Source organism: Pongo pygmaeus, chromosome 2 (assembly GCF_028885625.2).
Source record: "Pongo pygmaeus isolate AG05252 chromosome 2, NHGRI_mPonPyg2-v2.0_pri, whole genome shotgun sequence".
Lineage (NCBI taxonomy): Eukaryota > Metazoa > Chordata > Mammalia > Primates > Hominidae > Pongo > Pongo pygmaeus.
The window spans coordinates 62,154,530-62,178,086 of NC_085930.1; the positions used below are offsets into that span (position 1 = coordinate 62,154,530).

General features: G+C 41.7%; 2 protein-coding genes across 47 annotated transcripts in view; one reads left to right on the top strand and one right to left on the bottom strand.

Moving 5' to 3' along the window:
* Positions 1 to 366: 366 nt before the first annotated feature.
* On the bottom strand, positions 367 to 9,285 carry MBD4 (methyl-CpG binding domain 4, DNA glycosylase). Of its 5 annotated transcripts, XM_063662644.1 has the most exons (9): positions 8,866 to 8,962; positions 7,934 to 8,050; positions 6,844 to 7,074; positions 5,570 to 6,432; positions 3,192 to 3,266; positions 2,980 to 3,114; positions 2,203 to 2,352; positions 1,608 to 1,711; positions 367 to 680 (listed from the first exon to the last, which is right to left on the bottom strand). In XM_063662644.1, the coding sequence occupies exons 3-9, from the start codon at positions 7,056 to 7,058 to the stop codon at positions 603 to 605; spliced, it is 1,620 nt and encodes a 539-aa protein (XP_063518714.1). In that variant the 5' UTR covers positions 7,059 to 7,074; positions 7,934 to 8,050; positions 8,866 to 8,962; the 3' UTR covers positions 367 to 602. The 5 variants fall into 5 exon arrangements, with proteins under 5 accessions (XP_063518714.1, XP_054338183.1, XP_054338180.1 ...); XM_054482208.2 differs by lacking the exon at positions 7,934 to 8,050 and having other exon boundaries at positions 1,661 to 1,711; positions 5,588 to 6,432; positions 8,866 to 9,285; XM_054482205.2 differs by lacking the exon at positions 7,934 to 8,050 and having other exon boundaries at positions 5,588 to 6,432; positions 8,866 to 9,285.
* Positions 9,286 to 9,317: 32 nt separating this feature from the next.
* The window catches only part of IFT122 (intraflagellar transport 122), a 79,437-nt gene continuing 65,197 nt past the window's right edge, over positions 9,318 to 23,557 (top strand). For 13 of the 42 annotated variants that reach the window (XM_063662622.1, XM_063662623.1, XM_054482184.2 and 10 more), the window contains exons 1-3: positions 9,381 to 9,507; positions 19,030 to 19,096; positions 21,056 to 21,140. In XM_063662622.1, coding sequence (XP_063518692.1) covers positions 9,467 to 9,507; positions 19,030 to 19,096; positions 21,056 to 21,140 — 193 coding nt within the window. In that variant the 5' untranslated portion in view covers positions 9,381 to 9,466. Of the gene's footprint in view, positions 9,725 to 10,714; positions 10,798 to 19,029; positions 19,097 to 21,055; positions 21,177 to 23,557 lie in introns of those variants that run through there. The other 29 variants (XM_063662620.1, XM_054482177.2, XM_063662621.1 and 26 more) reach the window with 12 other exon arrangements.

A 23,557-nucleotide genomic window follows, 5' to 3' on the forward strand; every position in this document is an offset into this window, starting at 1 on the left:
ACAATTCCTAAGAGCTAGTGTGGAGCTGTCAACAATACACAATGCCAGAGGAATCTTATTTGTCTTTGGGGTCAGCTTTTATTTTTATTTTTTAAATATACATTTTTTGAGACAGGGTCTCTCTCTGTCATCCAGACTGGAGTGCAGTGGCATGATCACGGGAAGCCTTGACCTCCTGGGCCCTCATGAGCTCAAATGATCCTCCTGCCTCAGCCTTCCGAGATTACAGGCATGCACCACCACGCCTGGCCAATAAAAATATTTAGTGGGCCCCTAGCTTTAGCAAGGCTGATAGAAATTTGCTTTGTATTATTGATAGTTTAGAAGTATTTTTCATCTTCTGATTTCATCATTGGAAAAGCCATATTTTTTTTGGATTGTTGTCAAATAATAATTTATTTAAAAAAAAATCTCAAAACACGTTCAAACACATTCAGTAGCAAAGATCCACCATTGGCACACACATTAAGAAAGCACACACACTAGGCTTCTAGTTGGGCTAATTAAAATCTATATGGCTGGAAAGGTGGTTGGTTGTACTTAATGAAGCTTTTTTGAAGTGCAAAGCTATGCATAACAGATGAGCTTGAAAGCTGCAGAGTTTAAGACAGACTTAATTTTTCATGATTTTCCCAAAGCCAGTCATGATATTTATTTAATTTGTGGTCTTCAGGGTGCACCTGAAAGAAACACAACATACAAAGAGGCAGAGACCTTAATGTAACTTAGTCAGAAATACATTTTTTAAAATTGGCTTTTTAAATGTTTGCTGGGGGACAGTACATTATGATACTATACCTAAAAGTTATAACCTTTAACCTCCTGGGATTCATGAATATTTTAAGTTATACCTTATATTAAGGTAATCCCACACAGTTTACAAAGTACTGTCCAAATTACTACTCAACCGTGACTTGGAGTGTGGGGTGGCGATGACATGAGTCAAGTATTAATACCTCACTTTCCAGAAGGAGGTTCTAGACCCTGAGAGGTTAAATGGATTCTCAGGTCACAATGGATTGCTCTGATGAAGCTGGGATAGGACTGTGGTCCTTCAGTTCAGGCTTGGCCAGACCTACTGGCTGAATGCATGAGGGTGAGTCTCAAGCTGAGTGGGCAGCGTACCAGGCCACCCACCAGCTGCCAGGATACCACCAGCATGCCACAGGCTGGGCATACTCAACAGGGCTGAAGCAGGACCCAGTCACCACAAAAGTAGTCTGAGACCACTAAGAGATACCCAATAAGCATACATTGCAGGCCCAAACCATCCTGCTTTCCTGTAGTGGTGTACTTTTGACAGGAGGAAAACCACGTCGGGCTTAGAGATAGCACACAAATAGGGAATGACAGGAACAGGGCCAGAGGTGACAAACCACTGGAGATGAGTCAGAGGCCACGCCTCTGGACTGGTCTTTGTGGACTTGGGAGTGCCTACTGATCAAAAACCCCAAAACCCACATGCCACCCGCTTCCCCGCAGCCAGGAACACAATTGTTTGTGACTGTAATAGCATTTGTATCCAATAAACAGTCTTAACCATAATGGTGGACTTATTTTGCCTCAGAGACCAAATGTGCTGAATTATGGATGGGAGTGGGCCTCACCTGCTTCCACTCATTGACACAAAAAATTCTGTAAGAGTCGTTGCCATATTTACCAATCCCATGAAGCTCAATCGGATACTTCCACTGCTTTGTCAGGTATTCATCTGAAGAATACAACATCCCACATTATCAGGTCAGCTTCTAAAGACCCCCTCCCAAAATGTGTGGTGACGGGGCAGGATGGAGAGAACAGCAGAAAGGGACAGGAAGGGCTCTTTCCCGGCAACCCCAGTTGTGATTACTCTTCCTTCTGAATTCCTGCAGCACCCATATCATTTGCCAATTCCTAACCACTCTTTTGTGCTGTGCTAACGAGACAGAGGTCACGTCCTTGAGGTCAAGAACTGGGCTTTCTGCTTCACTGACTTCTTCCCCTAATTCTGCCCACATGCCTGACCCAGTGCTGGGCAAAGATTTATTGTTTAGGTCAGTGGGAGACTGTGGTTTGGGGAAAGTGGACTTTTTTAAATGCCTTGGGTGCTTGAGCTGAAAAACCTCCATTAATATAGTATCTGAGGACATTAAAGTTTAAGGTGTGGCTCTCTTAAATAAGCACAATGTATTATGTTTTTCCTTTGGGTGTATAGGAAAATACCTGAGAATTTGACAATCGTTTTTGCCCGAAGATCGTAGAGACCAAGAGGTTTAAGAAGTTCTGACACATCTCTCCAGTCTGCGGTTCTTGCTACCTCAGCTGAAGGATACTTCTCCAGAAACTTCCAAAGCACAGGTATTGCCATTTTACCTGGGAAGTAAAAGTAACTGAATGATTACAAGACTCTAGGTGGGCTGATTTCACGTTCAAGTAGTTTCTCATCTAGAAATCTCATCCATAGGGTTTTTAAATAAAAAAAAAAAAAAAAAAAAAAAAAAAAAAAAAAAAAAAAAAAAAAAACACTGGCAAGAAGCCATTATCTGAACCAGCAACCACTTTCAGAATCAAATGCCAAAACTGCTAATATATTGGGCTAATAGTCCAAATTATGCTGAAAACTGGCCTTGCATGATTAGCTTTTAAATGATCAGATCAGCAGATAATGAGAGTAGAAGCATATAGAACACAAGGTACATTCAGTGAAAAAGATACTTTTAAACACACATGAAAGAGGGTGGAGAAACGTTAACTGATTTTCAATGATGATCAAAACGAATTTGGAAGTATAAAATAAATAAAATCTACCCCTTTATTCTAAAAGGTCTGTTGGATGTCATCTAGTCTAATTTCCTCATAGGTGAAGAGTTTAAGGGATAAGGGGGAATGCCTTATCCCAGGTGACACACTCAAAATGGACTTTGAACCCAGGCCTCAATTCAGTGCTTTCTCCTTACCACACTGTCTCTACAAAGACAAAGATGATAATAATCCCCAAACCTGAGGTCCGATTGAGAAATATAGTAGCGATGAGAAGCTTCCATGGATCATGAAAAAGTGTTTCCTGAATGAGATTAAAAGGTGACCGAGGAGGTGTCCATTTCTTAAAGGCTTTACGTCGTGGGGGGCTAAGAGCTAAACAAACATACTGCATCAGAATTGAAAACCCAAAATAGAATTAGAATTTGCTGTTCTGATTTGGAAAGGGATACCTTCTTTGTTATATTTGCTGGAAAAATACAGGCTTGTTTTCCTTCTTTCTATCTGTGTTCGTGGGATGGTATCTTCTGAAAAGGAAAAGTGAACACTTTATTGAGTCTATGGTTTAGCTTAAAGCAATATTCAGGGATGCAAATAATAATTATCAACACTATTACAAAGCATGCCGGGCACTATTCTAAGCCCTTTACATAAATACCCAATTAATCCAACTAATGACCCATGAACTTGGTACTATTTTTATCTCCACTTTACAGATAAGGACATTGAAGCACAGAGAAGCTAAGTAACTTGCTCAAGATCACACAGATACTAAGTGTCCCAGCTAAAATTCAAATCCAGACAGTCTGGCTCCTGAGTTCTCACCTTTAACCACTCTGTGACACTAGTTCTTTATGACTTATGTTCAGAATTTATAGTATTGAAAAATTAAAGGCAGTATGGAATATTTTAAATTACGATGCATTTGTATAATGTGGTCATTAAAGTATTTTTTAGACTATTGTGAATATTTTCCTATTAACTTCTAAATGAAAAAGCAAGAGTCTACATATGATCCCAATCTTATAAAAAAGGGGAAACATATATAAATAACAATACAGAAGAATGAAATAAGCCAAAATGATGTAATGGTTGTTGCCAAGTGCTAATTTTTCTTTCCTTCTTTACTTTTCTGTATTTTCCAAAATTTCTGCAGTGAACACTTACTTTTAAGCTTACCAAAAGAAGGGATACAGACAAAACAGAATCTGCAGAAAAACCTACAATTTGAACCCTAGAGCACCTGAGACAACTACTTATTGAGAATCTCTATCTACTGGGAACCAGTGTTATCAGACTTCTCAAATTTCTAAAATCACATGTAATACTCCTTAGCCATACCCTTGAAATTTGTATATCAGTTAATAATACCTTGCATTTGTATAGCATCTTTTTCACTTCTCATTTTACAATATTTTTGATGTGAAAAACAGGACTAGTCAGAATGGTTACCTCTATTTTACAGATGAAGAAACTAAAGCTTCTAAATTAAGCAATCATCCCAAAATGATACTGGGATTGACTATAAACTGGAAGAAGTATCCAGGTCTCCAGATAATTAGACTACTGTTTTTTCGCTATTTTAGTTTGAGTAGGTAAAGCCCAGTAGAAAGTAAAAAAAAAAAAGAACAAAGGAAACTGCTCTGACTGCTCTGATTTGACAACTTTTTCTGTGGGCTCCTATGAATAATTACTAGTCTCCTTTATGCCAGGTTTACTTGGCAATTTCTAGCTAAGCCAGTAGGTGTCTTCAGTATTTCATGGACACCTAGTACTAAGAGTACTTCATCTCATGTTGACAACTAGACTCTTACCACAAAAAAAAGTTTTTAATATTTGCCCATTTTGCTAGCAATAAATCTACATAAACCTCAAAGCTTTCTTCGAGAAGCTCAGTGTTTAGGACACCGACTTGAAGAATTCTTATGCAGTTCCTAGGTATATATGGCCATCTTGTGTTAAAGGCAGAGAAACTCCAGGCACAGAAAAGACATAAAATCATGAGTAGAACTGGGAACAAGAATCAAACCTAATCTCCTGCTTCACAAATTTGTCCAGGCTGTTTCCCCACAGGAGTTTAAGTAAAATTATTATTCTTTAAAGGAGTTATTCATTATACCATAATAGCATAATGAATAACTAATACAGGGCTGCTCAAAAGGTCTCCCTTTTATCTCTTATTCACTGAGGTATTATAAAGACAAAACTGCTAAGTTCTGAATTCTGTATTAAGAGCATATTACAAATAATAGATGAACTATGTGATTATACTTTTGAATTATTTAGAGCTCTAAAGCATTTTAGAGAAGTATTACATTAAAAGAAGATAAAAATGACTATGATATATACAAAATTAAATTGGAAGTCACACTTAGCAGTAAGTATCAGGAGGGGTGTGAAGAGAAGACACCAACTATTCTCCACTCATTTATGTATAAGAAGCCTTCCCTAAATTTTTCACAAGTGAAGGCTTTTAATTTTCCTTCAAGTTTTAAGATTACTGGCTGGAAAGAGGATGGGAAGAAGGGAAAGCACTGCTAAGAAGAAGAGTCCCAGCTGCTGCACCAGGAAGAGACAACGGCAGCTGTTAATAGTAATACTCTCCTTTGCCATGGCATCACGACAGCAGTCAGCTGATTTTCTCTCTGCCATAGGAAACTGCTTGAATATCAGTTTAAGATAAAGTATTAGGATCAACTGGTATCTCATATTTGGCCCTATTTCTTGGCTCTATTTTCACATCTTAACCATGTATAGGCACAAATACAAGATGCAGCATTATAAATTTCTCATCACATAATGTTTAATAGTGCTTGAAAGCACTGGATACCTTGAAATATTTTCTCACCAGTAAAGTCTTTCCTGGTTGGTGAGCAGTTGTTGTCCATTTCAGAGCCACGTTTTAAAATGTCAGTATGCAAATGTTCTTTCCTTTCCACAACTTCTTCTACTTTTGTTCTGATTTCTTCAGATTCTAAAAAGGTATCCTCATACTTCTCGTTGTGTTCTGAGTCTTTGGCTGAACAAAATTTGTTTATGATGCCAGAAGTTTTTTGTTCAGAACAAAAATTTGATCCTGAACTCAATGATCTTTCTTTTACAAGGCTGTTTTCTTCACTGGTCACACTGAGGGTCTCATCACATGCTCCAGCATCAGAAATGCAGACGGTTCTATCAAGCTGACTTTTTTGTGCAACAGGTTCACTTTCAGCATCTGCTTTATTACACACAGATTCTCTTTTGCTATCACTTTGAACAAAACCTGAACAGCTCTTCCTACATCCTTTTTTAGTTTTCTTAATTGGGATTCCTTTCAAAATAGTCACCTTTCCTTTGGGCTTTCTAACCTTTCTGAAGTTAACATCTTCAACACCCTCATCTTCTTTCAAAAGCAAATGACTGGAAGTAAAGTTAGAGAGTCCTCTGCTCTCCCGCAACTCTGAACTACTATTTGGCGGCATAAACACATCCTTTTTGCACTTGCTTCGGGTCCTGAGGTTCCAGTTTGAATTGTTACTTTGGTTTTGTAGATGGGATGTCAGGGCTGCCATGCTGCAGTCTTTATATCTTGACTTGATACCCCTTTTAGAAAGTACAGTAAAATCAAAATCTTCTGGCTTAAGAGAAGTCTCTCCATTTTTATGAAGATAATTAGCAAGTGAACTTTTGGATCTGAACTTCAGTCCTTCTGGGCTAGAAAATGATATTAAAGGAAACTTACTACTAGTAAATAGAAGGGACTTTTAAAAGAACTGGACCACATTTCAGATTTCTAATTAATTTCCAAATGTTGCCATGGGCATCTGTCATTTAAAAATGAAAAAGAGTGATAAATGGCACTTTTAAATGGTTTCCTCTATGACAATATAAATTTATAAATATAACTAAAATGCAACCTACCCGTTAACCATTCACAGTAGGAGGGACAAAATGTATGTAATTTTCCCCCAATCACTTGATGTAATTAATAGCAACCTTGAAAGAATAGAATCTGCAATCATTTTATGGTAAAAATATAAAGAAGCTAAGATTCCTGCTATGCTCCCACTACCTGCCCAGACAAAATCATTTGGCTGTACTATCTTTACCATCTTACATGCTTACCTGATAAAGTACACATCAAATCTTCCTGCTGTCTTCCCAAATAACCTTTGCTTCACAACTCTTTCCCATCCACATGGGACAGACTTATGGCATTCTGTCCCTGCAGTAGCACCAAACTGAGCAGAAGTGATGGGTTCTTGTAGCAGGGGATTACATTTACTGCTTCTTTTTATCATCATTTGTTCCTCATCTTCTCCCACTCTTTCCAATTCCATAGCAACATCTTCTTTGCTGGAAAAACAAAGTCTAAGTGATTAACTTATTTAAAATTTATCTTCCACTGCCTACTCAGTTTTAATCCATGACAATGCAGGAACCACATAATTATCCATATTAAAATGAAAGAGATTAAAGTCAGTATGGACCAGTCTTGTGCTATGGGAGTGTTTTCCTGTCTTCCAAAAGCTTCCCATACCCTCTAGCACAGGTTAAAAAGTGTTGGAAATCTCTGCACAACAAAAAAGTCAAGCTAGAAACTTTTCGGATTAATCACCGAGTAGGGCTATTATAAAGATTTCTGGGGGCACTTACCATAAATTTGAGAATATGAACCAATAGCTGAGCTCTGAAAGCACCAGAAAATGCTTAAATAAATCAGTGAGTTACACTGTCTTCTCTGCAAATAAATGAGGTAAAAGTTTTACATAATGTAAAATTTCTGGGAGACAGTGTGTATCACTTTCATCAGATGTAATCCTCCAGAAGGTAAATAATTTGATACAGAATTTTTGAATCTCCTTCATTCTTGATCCTCATGGTAACCTTGTTGGTACAATAAGGTTTACTCTCAATTTATTGATAAAATTGAGTGACAGAAAGGTTAAATTACTTGCAGAACAGACACCAGAATCCAAGTCTACCAAATCTTGGTCTAATACTTCTCCCCCATACTATTATTGAAAAAAGCTGGCAAGGCAAGGTGGCTCATGCCTGTAATGCTAGCACTTTGGGAGGAGGAAGTGGGAAGATCACCTGATCCCAAGAGTTTGAGACCAGCCTGGGCAGCACAGAGAGATCCTCGTCTTTACAAAAAATGAAAAAAAAAAACCAAAACAAAAAACAACAAGCAGCTGGGCGTGGTGGAGCATACCTGTGGTCCCAGCTACTAAGGAGGCCCGGGTAGGAGGACTGCTTGAGTCCGGCAGGTCAAGGCTTCAGGAAGCTATGATTGTGCCACTGCACTCCAGCCTGGGTGACAGAGCGAGACCTCATTTCAAAAAAAAAAACAAACAAACAAAAACACTACACTAAAACTTCATTAATGTTCCAATGTGTCTTCTATGACGAAAACATAATTTTAAAATTAAAAAAAGAAAAATTTCAGTAAAGTGTATCCTAATCACTAAACCACAGATTGCGAAAGGTGTATGGGTCTAGAGAGATCATTTAACCCAAGTTCTTTTCTACAAATAGGGAAACTGCAAGAACTAGAATTAGAATCAAGGTTTTCTGATGTAATTTGGGGTAAAATAATTTTGAGGAGCTGGATGGATCTTATGAAATGATATTGTTTACAATTTTAGAGCTAAAGATACTGAAGCCTGGTGGAATCAGCACAAACTCTTAAGAGACTGGGGCTCAAATCCCAGCTCTACCAGCTGTAAGTTTAGCAGCAAGTTACTTAACATCTCAAAGTCTCTGTAAAAGACTCTGTAAAAAGAAGGTGATGCCTCTTTCAAAGTAGTTCTTAGGATTAAATTTTGAAAAAAGTAGGTAAATCTTAACCTCCTATCACACACATACTCTAATGACTTCCTAGGATCCTCCAACATAAGGGACCTCTTGCACAAAACCTCCCGGCTCCCCCCCAGTCTCCCTAGTCATCTTGGATGAGGAAGTCGGGCGCACCCCAGGGCTGATCCCACAGGAAGAGCACCTGAGCTCCAGACCCTAGTAACTAAACCCGTGGGCTTCGAGGTCTCTGCCGACCCTCTGTCAAAGGTTAGGCCCACACACCGTCCACTCTCCCGATACCATTTTACAGGTGGTGAAACTGGGGCCCAAAAGGGGACAGTAACTTACCGGAGGTCACTCGGCGGGTCTGGGACTAGGCGCTCACTAGAGTTGACGGTGGGGGCAGCTCCGCGGTCCCCCAGGCTCAGACTCTCCAGCCCAGTCGTGCCCATCGAGCAGGGTCCAGCTGCAGCAACGAGCCCAGCGCTGCGACGCCCGGGGTGTTGGGCGGAGTAAGATGTGAAACCACCTTAGCTCACGGAACCGGGCTGCAACCTAGGTCTGAATGTTGCGAAAGCGCCCCAGACGCCGCCGCTGCTTTTCGGCCGACCCCTAGGCTACAGCCGCCATTTCCACGCTCCACCAATCAAATCCATTGTCGAGGAAGGCGCACCGCCCCCACACGCCCCGACCAATCGCGCGCGCTCTGGTTTCGCTGGCGCCTTAGGGGCTCCAGTTCCACCATTGCTTTTGCGGCTTTTCTCGCTTTCCCTTTCGGACATGCGCACTCGGAGCAAAGCGCCCTCACACTCAGCTTACCGCGCATGTACGTTGTCAGGGGTAACGCAGGTAGCCAAAGTGGCTTGGGGAGTGGCGACCGTTAGTGAGGAGGTTGCCGAGACAGACGCTGAGGCGGGGAGGAGGAGCCCGAGGCGTAAGGGAAGCCGTGATGAGGGCCGTGTTGACGTGGAGAGATAAAGCCGAGCACTGGTGAGGAGCGGGGCGGTCCGCGAAGAGAGGGAGGTCGAGTCCCCGCGGGGATTGCGCGAGCTGCTGCAGCGTGTTTGAGGGGGGGCAGCGGGCTTGCTGCCTGGGCCGAAGGCACTGAACCCCGGCCTGGGAGACTGCAGGGTCGCCCTCCTGCGCCTTGGCGGTTGGAGAAACTCCCGAGGGTTGGAGAGCGGCAAAGGGAGGTGCAGCGCCTGAGGTAGTAGCGGGTGGAGGCGGCTCTTCTCTCACGGTCTGGCCTTGTCGCTCCCTTGGATTCATCTCACACCCACGACACAGCACGAAGCTGCTCAAGCTTCACAGTTCTTGCCACATCCACATAGTACCCATACTCTTGTTTTCTTGACGTTTTTCTCTAAATTGTCTCATTTATTTTAATTATGATTTCACATTTTACAAGGAAACTTTATTACTCCATTTGTGAAAACCAGTGTCACTTGCTCTAAGTGTTAAGATAAAATCAGCATCGCTTGCTGTAAGTGTAAAAGTAAAACAAAGTAGGGAGAAACAAAACTGAACAAACTGTAGCTAGCTATTGTTGCTAGGGAGCCTTTAAACCTGAGATCTCTTTTCTCTAAAACTGGAGATTGGCAGGTATGATCAGAGAGGTGCTCAAAATGAGCACCAAACACAAGCTCTCCTAATTGGGAAGTCTGAAAATAATTGGAGGGGAATGACTTTGTCACCTTTTGATTCAGTTATTTAATGTCGTATTCCATTGTTATCGCCTAACTCTATAACATAGCAGTCTGTTTTGTCATATACTTACTTATGGGATAGGTCTTGGCCTGACTTTGAAAATCATTCAGCATTGTTGTGAAGCCTCTGTTCTGGCCACTGGAGCAGGTTACTTGTCTTTGGTTCTGTCCTTTCTGAGATCTTTCTCTGTGTAAAGCATGCCGTCTCTCGTCATCTCACACGGAAATCCTGAACATCCTTCAAGGCTCACGTTGGAGACGGGTCCTCTCTTTTGTGTTCGGCACTAGTGGTAGCTGACACTATGTGCCAGGTGCTGGCTAAGCACTTCATATCCTTTATCTCGTTGTCTCTTCACCACTCTCTGAGGTAGGTACTATAATTCCCTCTCTTTTATGTATGAGGAAACTGAAGTCCAGAGAGGGTGGATAATTTGCCAACGTCACACAGTGAGGGGTGGAGCCAGCTTTCAAGCTCAGGTCTTCCTTACTGCAACATCAATGCTCTCAGCCACTACGTTAATTTTTCCTTATGTTACAGACGTGGCAAACTCAAATGTCGGCAGGAGACAGGCAGGTAACATAAATGGGAGAGGTTTATTTGCATCTTAAACACTAGGAATTGTATGTTTTCCCTAGGAATAGTCTTGTTTTCTGTACCCCATTTTTCTTGAAACACAGCCCTATCAGTGAATCTTTCATTTGTACTTTTAATAGAGATTTGAGTTTTAAAAAATCATTTTACTTTTAACTTTATTATAAACGTACCTATAGCACAAGCTGATGATAGCTGGCAACTGAACATTTGGCTTCAATGTCAGAGTAACAGAGTGTGGCAAACTGCAGAGCTCATGCTCGGCCTAAAAGGGGCAGCTGCTGCTCAGCTCCTGCCAATTACCACCATGCAGGAATTTGGCCTAGTGTGCTCAGCTCTTCCTGTTTTTACCAGAAACTAGGAATCTGGGTTTTTATGTGAAATGGCCTAATTTTTAAATGTTAGCATCTACTCTGAAAAAAAACAACACCGTGTGGGCCAAATAAAACATTTGCTGGCCAAATGCAGCCTGATTTGCTCTGTTTTCAACCCCTGGCACAGAATTTTGTTCATTTCTGTCTTGTAGTACTTCCAGAGTCTGTTGAGCGTAAGAGTTAATTTTTTAAATCTGTTTATTTCAGAAGTCTAATAAACCCGTTAAAGGCAATGGCTATGTCTTACTCATTTCCAAATTATTCTAGAGCCTAGTCAGGTCAGTGGTTGTTACTATGGATAGTAATAAAATACTAGATATATATAAAATGAAATACTGTGGGTAGATGTATTCATACATGAATTAATAAGTGAGTGAATGAATGATGAATAAAGATTGGTTGTCTGGTTTTTGGCCCATTACAGGTTTGAGACAACCTATTAGGATAAGGGATGTAGGGGTTCTATAGACCATCAATCCTGATGGCTGCTAGATATGCCAGCTGATAGCCCAGAATGAAAACAAAACAAAAAACTTAAAAAGAAAAAAAGATAGTAGAACTAAAAAAATCCTAGATGTCAAAGATTAGTCCTCCACATCCAAATCAGCTGTTGTCTCCCGGTCTGCTCCTTTGCTTCTATTTTAACCTTCACATAGCAGCAGGAACTCGCTTTTTTTAAGACCTGCTGCTGTGATCCTGTTACTCTATTTCTCATAAACCTAGAGTGATTCCCAATTACTTTCCATGTCAAATTGTGCATTTTGCTAGAGGGTCCTCCTGACCCTCCTCCCCATCAGGCTTGCAGCATTTAAATTTATACTTTTAGGTTGAGCTGAAAACTCAAGCTTTATTGAAGATCCTTCCCAAATGCTCCCTTATTCTATGAACTCCCTAGTTTTCTCCTTTAAATGCACAGCTCCAGGTTCATCTCAACCAGGATGCCTTATTAGGCTAGCCTACTGTATTCCAATCAGGCTAGCATCGGCTATAACTCTCCATTCATGCCAGCTAGTATTTACTGAGTACTTGGTATAGGCCACATGTCTTTATGTGTGTTATCATGTTTAATCTCTATAACGTGAGGTTGGAATTTTTATCTCATTTAAAGATGAAGAAATTGAGATTTAATGAGGTGAGGTGACATAAGTTACCTACGATTACAAAATGAGTAAGTGGGGCTGGGTCAGGTTATGCAGGAGTTGGAGAGGCACTGTGGGACATGGGTTTACAGTGAGGTGGGTGCAGGGTTGTCAGAGGACAATTTGCAGGATTCCTCTGTATCTCTGCAATGGAATCTGACAGTGTGTCTTTTGACAGTGTATCTCTTTTATAAAAACAGGCAGGTGGAGAGAGAACCATCCTACAGTAGAATAGACTGCCTGCAAATGAGTGAGCTCCCAGCCCTGGAGTGTTCAAGCAGGGGCTAGATGGCCATCTATAAGGAATTCTTGCCCTGATGGGCCAGATGGACTGCATGACAAGGTCTAGAGTCCTTTCCAATTCTGAGTTTCTGGTGATTTCAAAATTATATTTATTATGTGTCTAGGACAGTGCCATGCACTGTGGGTCCACAAATATATAGAACATGGCCATTGCTCTCAAATTGTGTATGACTATAATTAAAGGGGCAAGGCAAGATAATATCTAACACAATGTAAAGAAGACTGTATAAGTCAGAGCTAAACTGAAATGTACAGATTCTAAGTATGTTAAGAGTTTAGATTGGGGCAAATCAGACATATATGTTATATTTTAGGAAGGCAAATTTCAAGATATTCAGAGAAAATGAATTTTTATATCTAAGAGGAAGAATGTTCAGGCTTGGCTCAAATGAGACATTCAGAAATGATTTTGTGATAATTCAACCCAAAATGACCCTTATGAAGAAGAGGTCACACAGGAACCACTTTGATGAGCTCATATGTGTACAAGCAGAAAGGAGGCCACATACCAAGGATGAGTATAGATGAGAGGTGCAGACACTGCTCCAACATCTAATAATCCACCATAGCAATCCACAAGTGTCAGGCGCTTTGCATAGACTGGCTTGTGCACCCTGTGAGTAGGAGGCTACCTCTCTATCCTTGTTTTGTAGGTGAGAATGAAAGCTCAGATAGGAGATCAGCTTTTCTGGCGCCATGTCCCCCCTACTTTTTATTCCGCCATGCTGCTTCTCAAAATGTGAAATGTGCCAAGGCTCAGAGGAAGAAAGCGTAAGAAACAAGGAAGGCCCAGGTCTGTTACCACATAATGGTGAGGAAGCTGAAAAACTCAGGGCTTCAGTTTGCCCAGCTGGAAAGAGTGTGATAATCATCCTTGTTCCAGCTTCTTTATCAGCCAGCTCTGTGACAAGGAGCAAACAACTTGCCTCTCTGTACTTAAGTTTCCTCATTGGTAAAATCGGGGCAGTGGTGCCTGTCCTGTCTACTACATTATGTTTTTGTAAGGATCAAATAAGATAATGTAAGTTTACACTCTTTTTTTTTTTTTTTTTTTTTTTGAGACAGAGTCTCGCTCTGTTGCCAGGCTGGAGTGCAGTGGCGCAATCTCGGCTCACTGCAAGCTCCGCCTCCCAGGTTCAAGCCATTCTCCTGCCTCAGCCTCCCGAGTAGCTGGGACTACAGGTGTGCGCCACCACGCCCAGCTAATTTCTGTATTTTTAGTAGAGATACGGTTTCACCATGTTGGCCAGGATGGTCTCCATCTCTTGACCTCGTGATCCGCTCGCCTCGGCCTCCCAAAGTGCTAGAATTATAGGTGTGAGCCACCATGTCTGGCCAAGTTTACACTCTTTAACAATTCTTAAATATTGAATAACTGTGAAGAGTTTTTATTAAAGGAAGCGTCAGGTCAACAGAGCCATATTAAAAGCTTTCTGAATTCTTCATGTAATCCCTTAAGTAGGTAATAATACCTTTTTTTGACATATGCTAACAATGATAATGGCAGCCACATAGCATAATGGTTAAAACATGGGCTTTAGGCCAGATTGCCTAGGTTTGAGGCTGGATGCGGTGGCTCACACTTAAAATCCCAGCACTTTGGGAGGCTGAGGCAGATGGATCACTTGAGGTCAGGAGTTTGAGGCCAGCCTGGCCAACATGGTGAAACCCTGTCTCTACTAAAAATACAAAAATGACCCGGGTGTGGTGGCAGGCACCTGTCATCCCAGCTACTCAGGAGGCTAAGGCAGGAGAATCGATTGAAACTGGGAGGCAGAGGTTGCTGTGAGCCAAGATCCTGCCACTGCACTCCAGCCTGGGTGACAGAGCAAGACTCTACCCCCCAAAAAAAAAAAAACAAAAAAACACAACAGATTGCCTTGGTTTGAATCCTGGCTCCATTTCCATTCAGTAGCACTTTATTTTCAGGCAAGTTATTTAACTTCTCTGTACCATAGTTTTCTCATCTGTGAAACAGGTATATAGTTGTTTTGAGGTTAACACGAGTTAATACATGTAAAGCATTTAAACTGTACCTGGCATACACAATAATAAATGTGTTCAATAAATGTTAGTCACTGTTATTAAAGTATGAAGGATAACAGATTTGACATACTCGGCAGTAATTCAAGGGAGCAGAAGGCAGCATAGCGCGTTAATTACAAACACAGACTCTAGAGTCAGACCTGAGTTGAAATCCTGGCCCTTGCACTTGCTAGTTATATGACATCAGGCAAACTACTTGACCTCTCTGAGCCATGGTATCCTCATCTACAAAACAGAGTAATAATTCCTACCTCACAGAATTATTGTGGAGATGAAATAAAATAATGTATTTTAAGAGCTCAGCAGGTGCTGTCTGGAATAAGAGTTCGAAGTACTGTCATTGAGAGTGTACTTCTAAGTTACTGACAAAAGCTTGATTTTTAGATTACTGGTATAAACCAAAAATAAAATTCAGAGGCCCCCCAACCATCTGAATGGATTTCCTTCTCAACCAGGGCTCTTTTAAAATTTAACCTGAGGGACTGTTTCAGGCCATCATGGGAAATGGGGGTCAAACATGCCTCAGTATACCTCTCTGGCATTAACATCAACACAGACTTTAAGTATGATAAGAAACATTTTACAAACTCTCCTCTCTAAAGCCTAGTACCTCAAGGCTTCCTCTGCAAACAGTAACTTGGGTTGCCACAATCCTTTATCTTAACCCAGGCATTCCTTTCTGTTGAACCTAGGTTTTGTTTTTTTTTTTTTTTTCTGAGTCGGAGTCTTGCTCTGTCGCCCAGGCTGGAGTGTAGTGGCACGATCTCAGCTCACTGCAAGCTCCGCCTCCCGGGTTCACACCATTCTCCTGCCTCAGCCTCCCGAGTAGCTGGGACTATAGGTGCCCGCCACCACACTTGGCTAATTTTTTGTAGAGATGGGGTTTCACCATGTTAGCCAGGATGGTCTCAGTCTCCTGACCTCGTGATCCACCCACCTCGGCCTCCCAAAGTGCTGGGATTACAGGCGTGAGCCACCGCGCCCGGCTGACCCTAGGTCTTTAGATAAGCTCAACCAATTGTCAGAAAAATTTTAAATCAACCTATAAGCTGGAAGCCCCCTGCTTCAAGTTATTCCATCTTTCTGGACCAAACCAATGCATTTCTTAAATGTATTTGATTGAAGTCTCATGTTTCACTAAAATGTATCAAACCAAGCTGCACCCTGACCACCTTGGGCACATGTTCTCAGGACCACCTGAGGGCTGTGTCATGGGCTGTGGTCACTCATATTTGGCTCAGAATAAATCTTTTCAAATATTTTACAGAGTTTGATTTTTTGTTGACACTGGCAAGTTTATCCCATGCTAAACTTTTACTATGGATTGGGTTTTGTTTTTTTTTGTTGTTGTTTGTTTTTTGTGTGTTTTGTTTTGTTTTTAGCAACTTCAGTAGTAACCTTAACAATAGTCTGTTTTGACAGGTTTTTGACACATTCTTACTAGAGTCACCTGAACCAATGAAATCCTCTGCCTGGGGCATTTGAAAAATCTTTGTAATATGGCTCTAGCCCATTTTTCTCTATGTTCTAGCCTCATTTCTCCATGTTCTAGCGACATCTTGCACATAGCCAGATGTTTCAGTCAAATTAAATTATTTTGATTACTTGTGTTGACAAGAAGAGTCAAACTGCAAAATATTTTAAGAGATTTATTCTGAGCCTAATATGAGTGACCACAGCCAGTGACACAGCCCTCAGGAGGTCTACAGAACATGTGCCCACGGTGGTTGGGGTGCAGTTTGGGGAGGCATGAGACATCAATCAGATACATTTAAGAAATACATTGGTTTGGTCCAGAAAGGCAGGACAACTCAAAGTGAGGGTTTCCAGGCTATAGGTAAATTTAAACATTTTCTGGCTGACAATTGGTTGAGTTTGTTTAAAGACCTGAGATCAACAGAAAGGAATGTCTGGGTTAAGATAAAGGATTGTGGAGACCCATGTTCTTCTTTGCAGAGGAAGCCTTCGGGTACTAGGCTTCAGAAAGAATAGGTTGTAAAATGTTTCTTCTCCCCCTGCAAAACAGAGTCTTGCTGTCACCCAGGCTGGAGTGCAGTGGTGCAGTCTCGGCTCACTGCAACCTCTGTCTCCCGGGTTCAAGCAATTCTCCTGCCTCAGCCTCCCTTATAGCTGGGATTACAGGCGCCCGCCACCACGCCTGGCTGATTTTTGTATTTTTAGTCGAGACAGGGTTTCACCATGTTGGCCAGGCTGGCCTCAAACTCCTGACCTCGTGATCCGCCTGCCTCGGCCTCCCAAAATGCTAGGATTACAGGCGTGAGCCACCGCACCCAACCTAAAATGTTTATCATACTTAAAGTCTGTGTTGATGTTAATGCCGGAGAGGTACAATGAGGCGTTTCAGAGACCCACTTCCCGTCATGGCCTGAAACAGTCTCCCAGGTTAAATTTTCAAACAGCTCTGGTTGAGGAGGAAGTCCATTCAGATGGTTGGAGGGGCTTACAATTTTATTTTTGGTTTACACTTGTTATTTCTCACTTTCATGTCTTTGCTTGTTTTATTTTCTCTGCCTGAAATGTCCTCTACCCAGTGTCCTCCTCCATGTTTCAAAAGCCCTACCTTTTTCAAATATCTTCTTCATGAATCTTTTTCTGATCCTCTCCTTGAATTAAAATGCTGTTGAAGCGGCATCATTGTCTGGGGTAAATATCCAAGATTTGTTGTCTCAACAGCAATGGAAAACTAGGACACAGACACACCAGAATGAGGTTACGAGTAGAAGTTTAACAGGCGAAAGAAAGAGAAGACCTCTCTGCAGCTGACAGCGTTCTCGAAAAAATGAGTTGCCACCTCTGTGGTGAAATGCAGGTTTTATAGATAAGCTTGAGGTGGTGGTGTCTGATTTACATAGGGCATAAAGGATTGGTTGGATTGGTGTTTCATTTGCATAACTTTCGAAAAACTGGTTAGGGCTAGGTGTGTCATTTGCATAGGGTGCGAAAAGCTGGCCACCCCCACCCTAATCTTTTATTATGCAGATGGTTATTTACGTGGCCAGCGCCATGTTGCCCGTTTCTTTACTGTACACGTGGTAACAAATTAAAGGGAGGACAGAACCTCCATGTTGAACATACCTGGCCCCCAGGTAGCCTTTTTCTATTGGCACAGCTGCCGGCATTCACCAGTGCAAGCTTCCAGCTTGCCTTTTTATTTATTTATTTATTTTTTTGAGACGGAGTCTTCTTCTGTCGCCCAGACTGGAGTGCAGTGGCATGATCTTGGCTCACTGCAACCTCTGCCTCCCGGGTTCTAGTGATTTTCCTGCCTCAGCCTCCCGAGTAGCTGGGATTACAGGCGCCCACCACCACGCCCAGCTAATTTTTGTATTTTTAGTAGAGACAAGGTTTCACTATGTTGGCCAGGCTGGTCTCGAACTCCTGACCTCAAGTCTTCCTCCTGCCTTGGTCTCCCAGAGTGCTGGGATTACAGGCGTGAGCTGCTGCACCCGGCCTCAGCTTGCCTATCTATGTTTGCGGCTGGATTTTTCAGGCTGCTCTTTGTTAGAAAAAAATAATTTCTTGGGCTGCTTTTTATTAAAAGGGAAGTTCTGCTGAAGACTCTTTTACCCTCACTATCTGGCTAAATAATTTCTTTCTAGCTCCTGTATCACTGCGTCTTCCTCCTTCGAATCCTGTTTTCATGTATCTCTTAAAGCCTTTATCAGAGTACTGTTCTGTATTTCATCCAATCTAATAGGTCATTGATTATAAAATACCATTGTTTTGTGTATCAATAAGAAAGCAAAAAATGCTGCCAGTTACACTGAAATATCATCAATTATAAGACACATCCTAACCTCAGAGGTGAGAAAATGTGAAAAAAAAAAATGTAAGCTTTAGAATTGATGACATATGGTAGTTCTTTGTGAAAGTGTCTGATTCACACCTTCTCACTGGATAGTAATTTCCCTGAGGGGAGAGAGGGATTATGATCTGTTCATATCTGTTGGTGCCTAGCACCTAAGAGGGACTCAGTAAGTATCTGTGGATTTACTGGCCCTTAACACATTCTCTCATGTTGTCTAGCCTTTATGATATTATTAGAAGAGTTAATACCCTCAACAGTCGACCCTTTGAATAATTTCTTGTGTCTGGCTTCTGGACAAGAGGAAATCAGGACAAAGAGCTAACTACTGAGTGGATCATGATTGAGTGGGCTGCTGTGGTGTGGCGGTTGAATGGAATTTGCAACAAATGCAATTCTTAGTTATTCTTTTTCTCCTCAGTACACACACAGTGTTTCTTAATGGAAATAAAGTTTACTTTCCTGGCCATTAGCAGACTTCATCATTTTGGTTCCTAATTGTCTTTTTGCCTTGTCTTCTGTTCAGTATAAATGACATCGCATTTAAGCCTGATGGAACTCAACTGATTTTGGCTGCCGGAAGCAGATTACTGGTAGGATTTTGTCTTAGTTTCCTCTTAAAGTGCTTCCCTAACCTCCCTCTTGTGAGTACTCTGAAATTTGACCCCTTTTTTTTTTTTTGAGATTAAAAAGGCAAGGGTGGAAAAACCTTCCCTATTACTTTTTAATAGGGATGGAAATGGGCTATTTAAAACAGGCAAGTAAACTATCAGATAAGAACCTGTGAACAATACCTCCTTTGGGGTCATTAATCTTTCCCTTTTTACTTTGAGACACCCATGAAAGAGTTGAAAACAATCACAATGCCTTTGAAACTGGACTGGTGTCAGTTTACATTTTGTCCCCCAGAAAAATTCAAGCAACAGGACTGATGGTGCTCTGTCCATGAAAAGTCAGATAGCCTGACCCCAACTTTTAGGCATTGGCCTATCTAAACAGTTCCATATGGATGTTGTCCTATTTTTCATATTTTCAAATAACATAAGCTCCCTCTGGAACCTATCCAGGTATATAAAAGTAATTTTCAGAGAACCCTTTATGTTTGACCAAAAAACCTTTGTATGATCTCTCTTTCTGTCTAAGTCTACTTCCTCTTCTCTGTTGTCTCTAGATACGCAGACTGATTAATCTCCATTCTTTGTATGGTTAACTACATAATCTTAAAACATGGTTAAATTGTTCTGCAGACTTCTCTCCAGTGTAAACAATCCAAACTCTATTAGTTTTTCTACATAGGTTATCTTTTCCAACACTCTATTTCAGAAAGTTTCTGCTTAATTTCTCAGATGGTGTGTGTGTGTTTGTGTGTTTTTTTTTTTTTTGAGACAGAGTCTGGCTCTGTCACCCAGGCTGGAGTGCAGTGACGTGATCTCGGCTTACTGCAAGCTCCACTTCCCGGGTTCACACCATTCTCCTGCCTCAGCCTCCCGAGTAGCTGGGACTACAGGCGCCTGCCGCTACGCTCGGCTAATTTTTTGTATTTTTAGTAGAGACGGGGTTTCTCCATGTTAGCCAGGATGGTCTCGATCTCCTGACCTCGTAATCCACCTGCCTTGGCCTCCCAAAGTGCTGGGATTACAGACGTGAGCCACCACGCCCGGCCAGATGGTGTGTTTTTAAACTCTCCACATAGTGATAGATGTCACATGGCTATCAAATACCTAAATCCGTATTACAGCTGGGTTTTATTTTATTTCTTAGAGACAGAGTCATGCTCTGTTGCGCAAGCTGGTGTGCAGTAGTGCAATCATAGATCACTGCAGCCTCAAACTCCTGGGCTTAAGGGGTCTTCCCACCTCAGCCTCCCAAGTAGCTAGGACTGTGGACACACACCACCTCGCCCACCTAATTTTTAAATTAAATTAATTTTTTTTTTTTTTTTGTAGAGATGGGGTTTCACTTAGTTGCCCAAGCTGGTCTTGAACTCCTGGTTTCAAGCAATCCTCCCGCTTCAGCCTCCCAGAGTGTTGGGATGACAGGAGTGAGCTACTATGCCTGGCCTACAGTTGGGTTTTATAACATTCCCTCCTACTTGAAAGCCCAGAGTTCTGTGACTTTCAAACTCTTGGTAGCAAATATGAAACATCTATTATGTTGATTTAGTGCAGAGCTGGCACTAAAATTTAATCATGTTGTAGCTGGCTCTTTTTATGGGCTAGTTTTATTTAGGAGGGCCTGCCTTGATTAGTCATATATCCAAATTCAGGTAAGGATGAGTGTAAAGAATTTCCATGGAGTGAGTAATTGAACCTTTGGTTCTCAAGGATTGGTAGTATATTCCTGGTCACATAGTACATAGACCTGGGTCCTCTACTTCTTGGTTACCCAACTTTAAGTCACATTGTTTTTGGTTTTCCAGTGCAGTTTTTATTGGCTACAAATTTAGAATATTGACACGTATTATTATAAAAACAAAAATAGCAGTAGCAACCCTGCAGGAATTCTGACTAATAGATATCACATAGATAATCTGTATTTGTCTCTTTTGCCAGGTTTATGACACCTCTGATGGCACCTTACTTCAGCCCCTCAAGGGACACAAAGACACTGTGTACTGTGTGGCATATGCGAAGGATGGTAAAAGGCTGCTCTGGGTTTCCATTCTCTATAATGGTCTCATCATTGTTCATTTTTCTCCTTAGTCACTTTTTAATTATTTCTAGTAAGCTGGAGTACAACTTGCAAGTTCAGAAGATAGTGAAGTTGCTAGGACTTCAGTTTGGTCATTCAATCTAGCAAGTATTTATTGAGGCCATCTATGTTCCAGGCACTGCTCAAGGTGCTTGAGATACTTCAGAGAAAAAAACGGTGGTCCCTCCCCTTATGGGGCTTCTGTTTTATGGGGTGGTGGTGAGAAGTGAGGGAGGAAGAAAGTATGAGGGAAGACATACAGTAAACATAGTGAAAAGGTAAATTAAGCAGTATGCTCGAAGGTGATAACTGTTACGGAAGAAGAAAAAGTAGAGCAGAATGAGGGGGATTGAGAGTGCTGGGCAGGGCAGGGGATTGGGTGCAGTATTGAATTAGACTAGTGAGGGTGGGCTCGTTGAGATGAGGACAGGTGAGCAAAAAGACTTTGAAGTCAGGAGGCAATGAGATTGTGCCAGTGGGCATCTGGGGGAAGAGAGCTCTTTGCAGAGGAAGAGCCATTGCAAAGGCCCTCAGGTATGGGTGTGGCTGCTAGGAGCTGGATCAAAGAGAATCGGGAATTGCAGAGGATGAGGATAAAGTAGTAACAGACATGGAGTGGTCAGATCAGGCTGGCCATCATAAAGATTTTGATTCTCAGTCAAAATGGAACTACTGAAAGGTCCTCAGCAGAGGAGGGACCTGATCTGATTTATATTTTAAAAGGATCCCTCTAGTTGCTGAGTTGGAAACAACCTGCAAGAGGTGAGGGTTGGGACATCTGTGTGAGGAAGCATCATCCAGACAAGGGGTGATGGTGGCTCAGACCTCTGTGGGGGCAGAGGAGGTGATGAGAAATGATCAGACTCTGGATATAATGGGAGGGTGGATCCAACTGGATTGTCTGACAGATTGGATATGGGCTGTGAAGAAAAAGGAGTCAAAGTTTTTGACCTGAGGACTGAAAGGTTGGAGTTGCCCCGTCACTGAGATGGCAAAGACTGCAGGTAGAGAAAAGTTATAGTTGAAGATCAGAAATTCAGTTTTATACATGCTGAATTTGAGAAAAGTTGATGATGTCGGAGAGGGGAGAGAACTGCTGGAACAGAGTTGTTGAGTAGGCAAGAGGAGATGGGATCTAGGGCATAGACGGGGTATTTGCTTTAGATAGGGGCATGGTAGGAACTGCAGAGGCCAGCAGATGGGGACAATGTGGTAGTAGGAATCTAATGGAAATTCTCAATTCCATTTTTTTTTTCTTCAGTGAAATAGGAAGCAACATCAACTGAGAGTGACAATGGGGAAGGGAGGTTTCAGAGAGTTGAAGAGAAAGGAAAAAGTGTAAAGTCACTGCCTCAGAGAATGGGAGAGTGAGTGGACCCAGGAGGTGTAGTGAGATCCCCAGTGACATGAAGGGCCCTCTTGAAGATTGTGATCATGAATTGAAAGTGAGATTAGTTGGTGTGATTGTGTCTTTTTCTCCAGCCATTTTGAGCTGCATAGTTGTAGAGGCAGAAGAGGTGAATTTAACCAGAGGTAGTTTTGCAAGCACATTTGAAGATGAAGTAGGAGGGCAAGGGAGCAGAAAGTGTATACAGATAAATAATTATGTATATTAACCTTGAATTGTTGGCTGAATAATGAAGGGAGAGAGGACAGCAATGGAGAAGTAGTAGGTTCTGGTGGGGTTGAAGGATTGTTACAGTTGGGGTACCAGGTGGGTTGGGAAGGAAGGGAAATGGTGCATGAAACTGAGATTTAAATTTATTTTAAAATAAATCCATGTTGTCCCACAGCATAGGATTAGTGGGAAGAACATGGGCTTTGGAATGAGACAGTTGTGAGTTCCAACCCCAACCCAACATCAGAATTCTGTGAGTTTGAGCTGGTTATTGAGTCTGAGTCACGATTTCTTCATGTATCAAATGGATAACGTTAGAGATAACATTCTGTAGCCACTGCCAAGAAGTCACAAAATTGTAATGTTATAATGCTTGAATGAACCTTGGAGATTATTCCAGTCCCAGGTTTTTAACTTCTTTTGGCTGATGGGCCTCTTTGATAATCAGATGGAAGCTTTAGACCACTTTCTAGAAAGATGCAAATTCTTCATGTATATGCAGAATTTCATGCATATAATTTTAGTCTGATTAGTCCAGTCTCTTCACTTTAGCCCTGCATAAAGACATAAACAACTGGCCGGGCACGGTGGCTCATGCCTATAATGCTACTATAATCCTAAAGCTCTGGGAGCCTGAGTTGGGAAGATTGCTTAAGGCAGGAGTTTGAGACCAGCCTGGGCAACATAGTGAGGCTCCCTAAAATCTGGCCTGGGTGACAGAGCTAGACTCTGTCTCTAAAAAAAA

Bases quoted from the DNA above. Each gene is read 5' to 3' on its own strand.
- MBD4 (XM_054482204.2), bottom strand. From the start codon at position 8,969: ATGGGCACGACTGGGCTGGAGAGTCTGAGCCTGGGGGACCGCGGAGCT. The intron at 2,353-2,979 runs GTTTGGGGATTA...TTTACTTCCCAG, and splicing joins ATTTCTCAATCGGACCTCAG to GTAAAATGGCAATACCTGTG. The intron at 681-1,607 runs GTGAGGCCCACT...TGTTTCTTTCAG, and splicing joins GTGTCAATGAGTGGAAGCAG to GTGCACCCTGAAGACCACAA.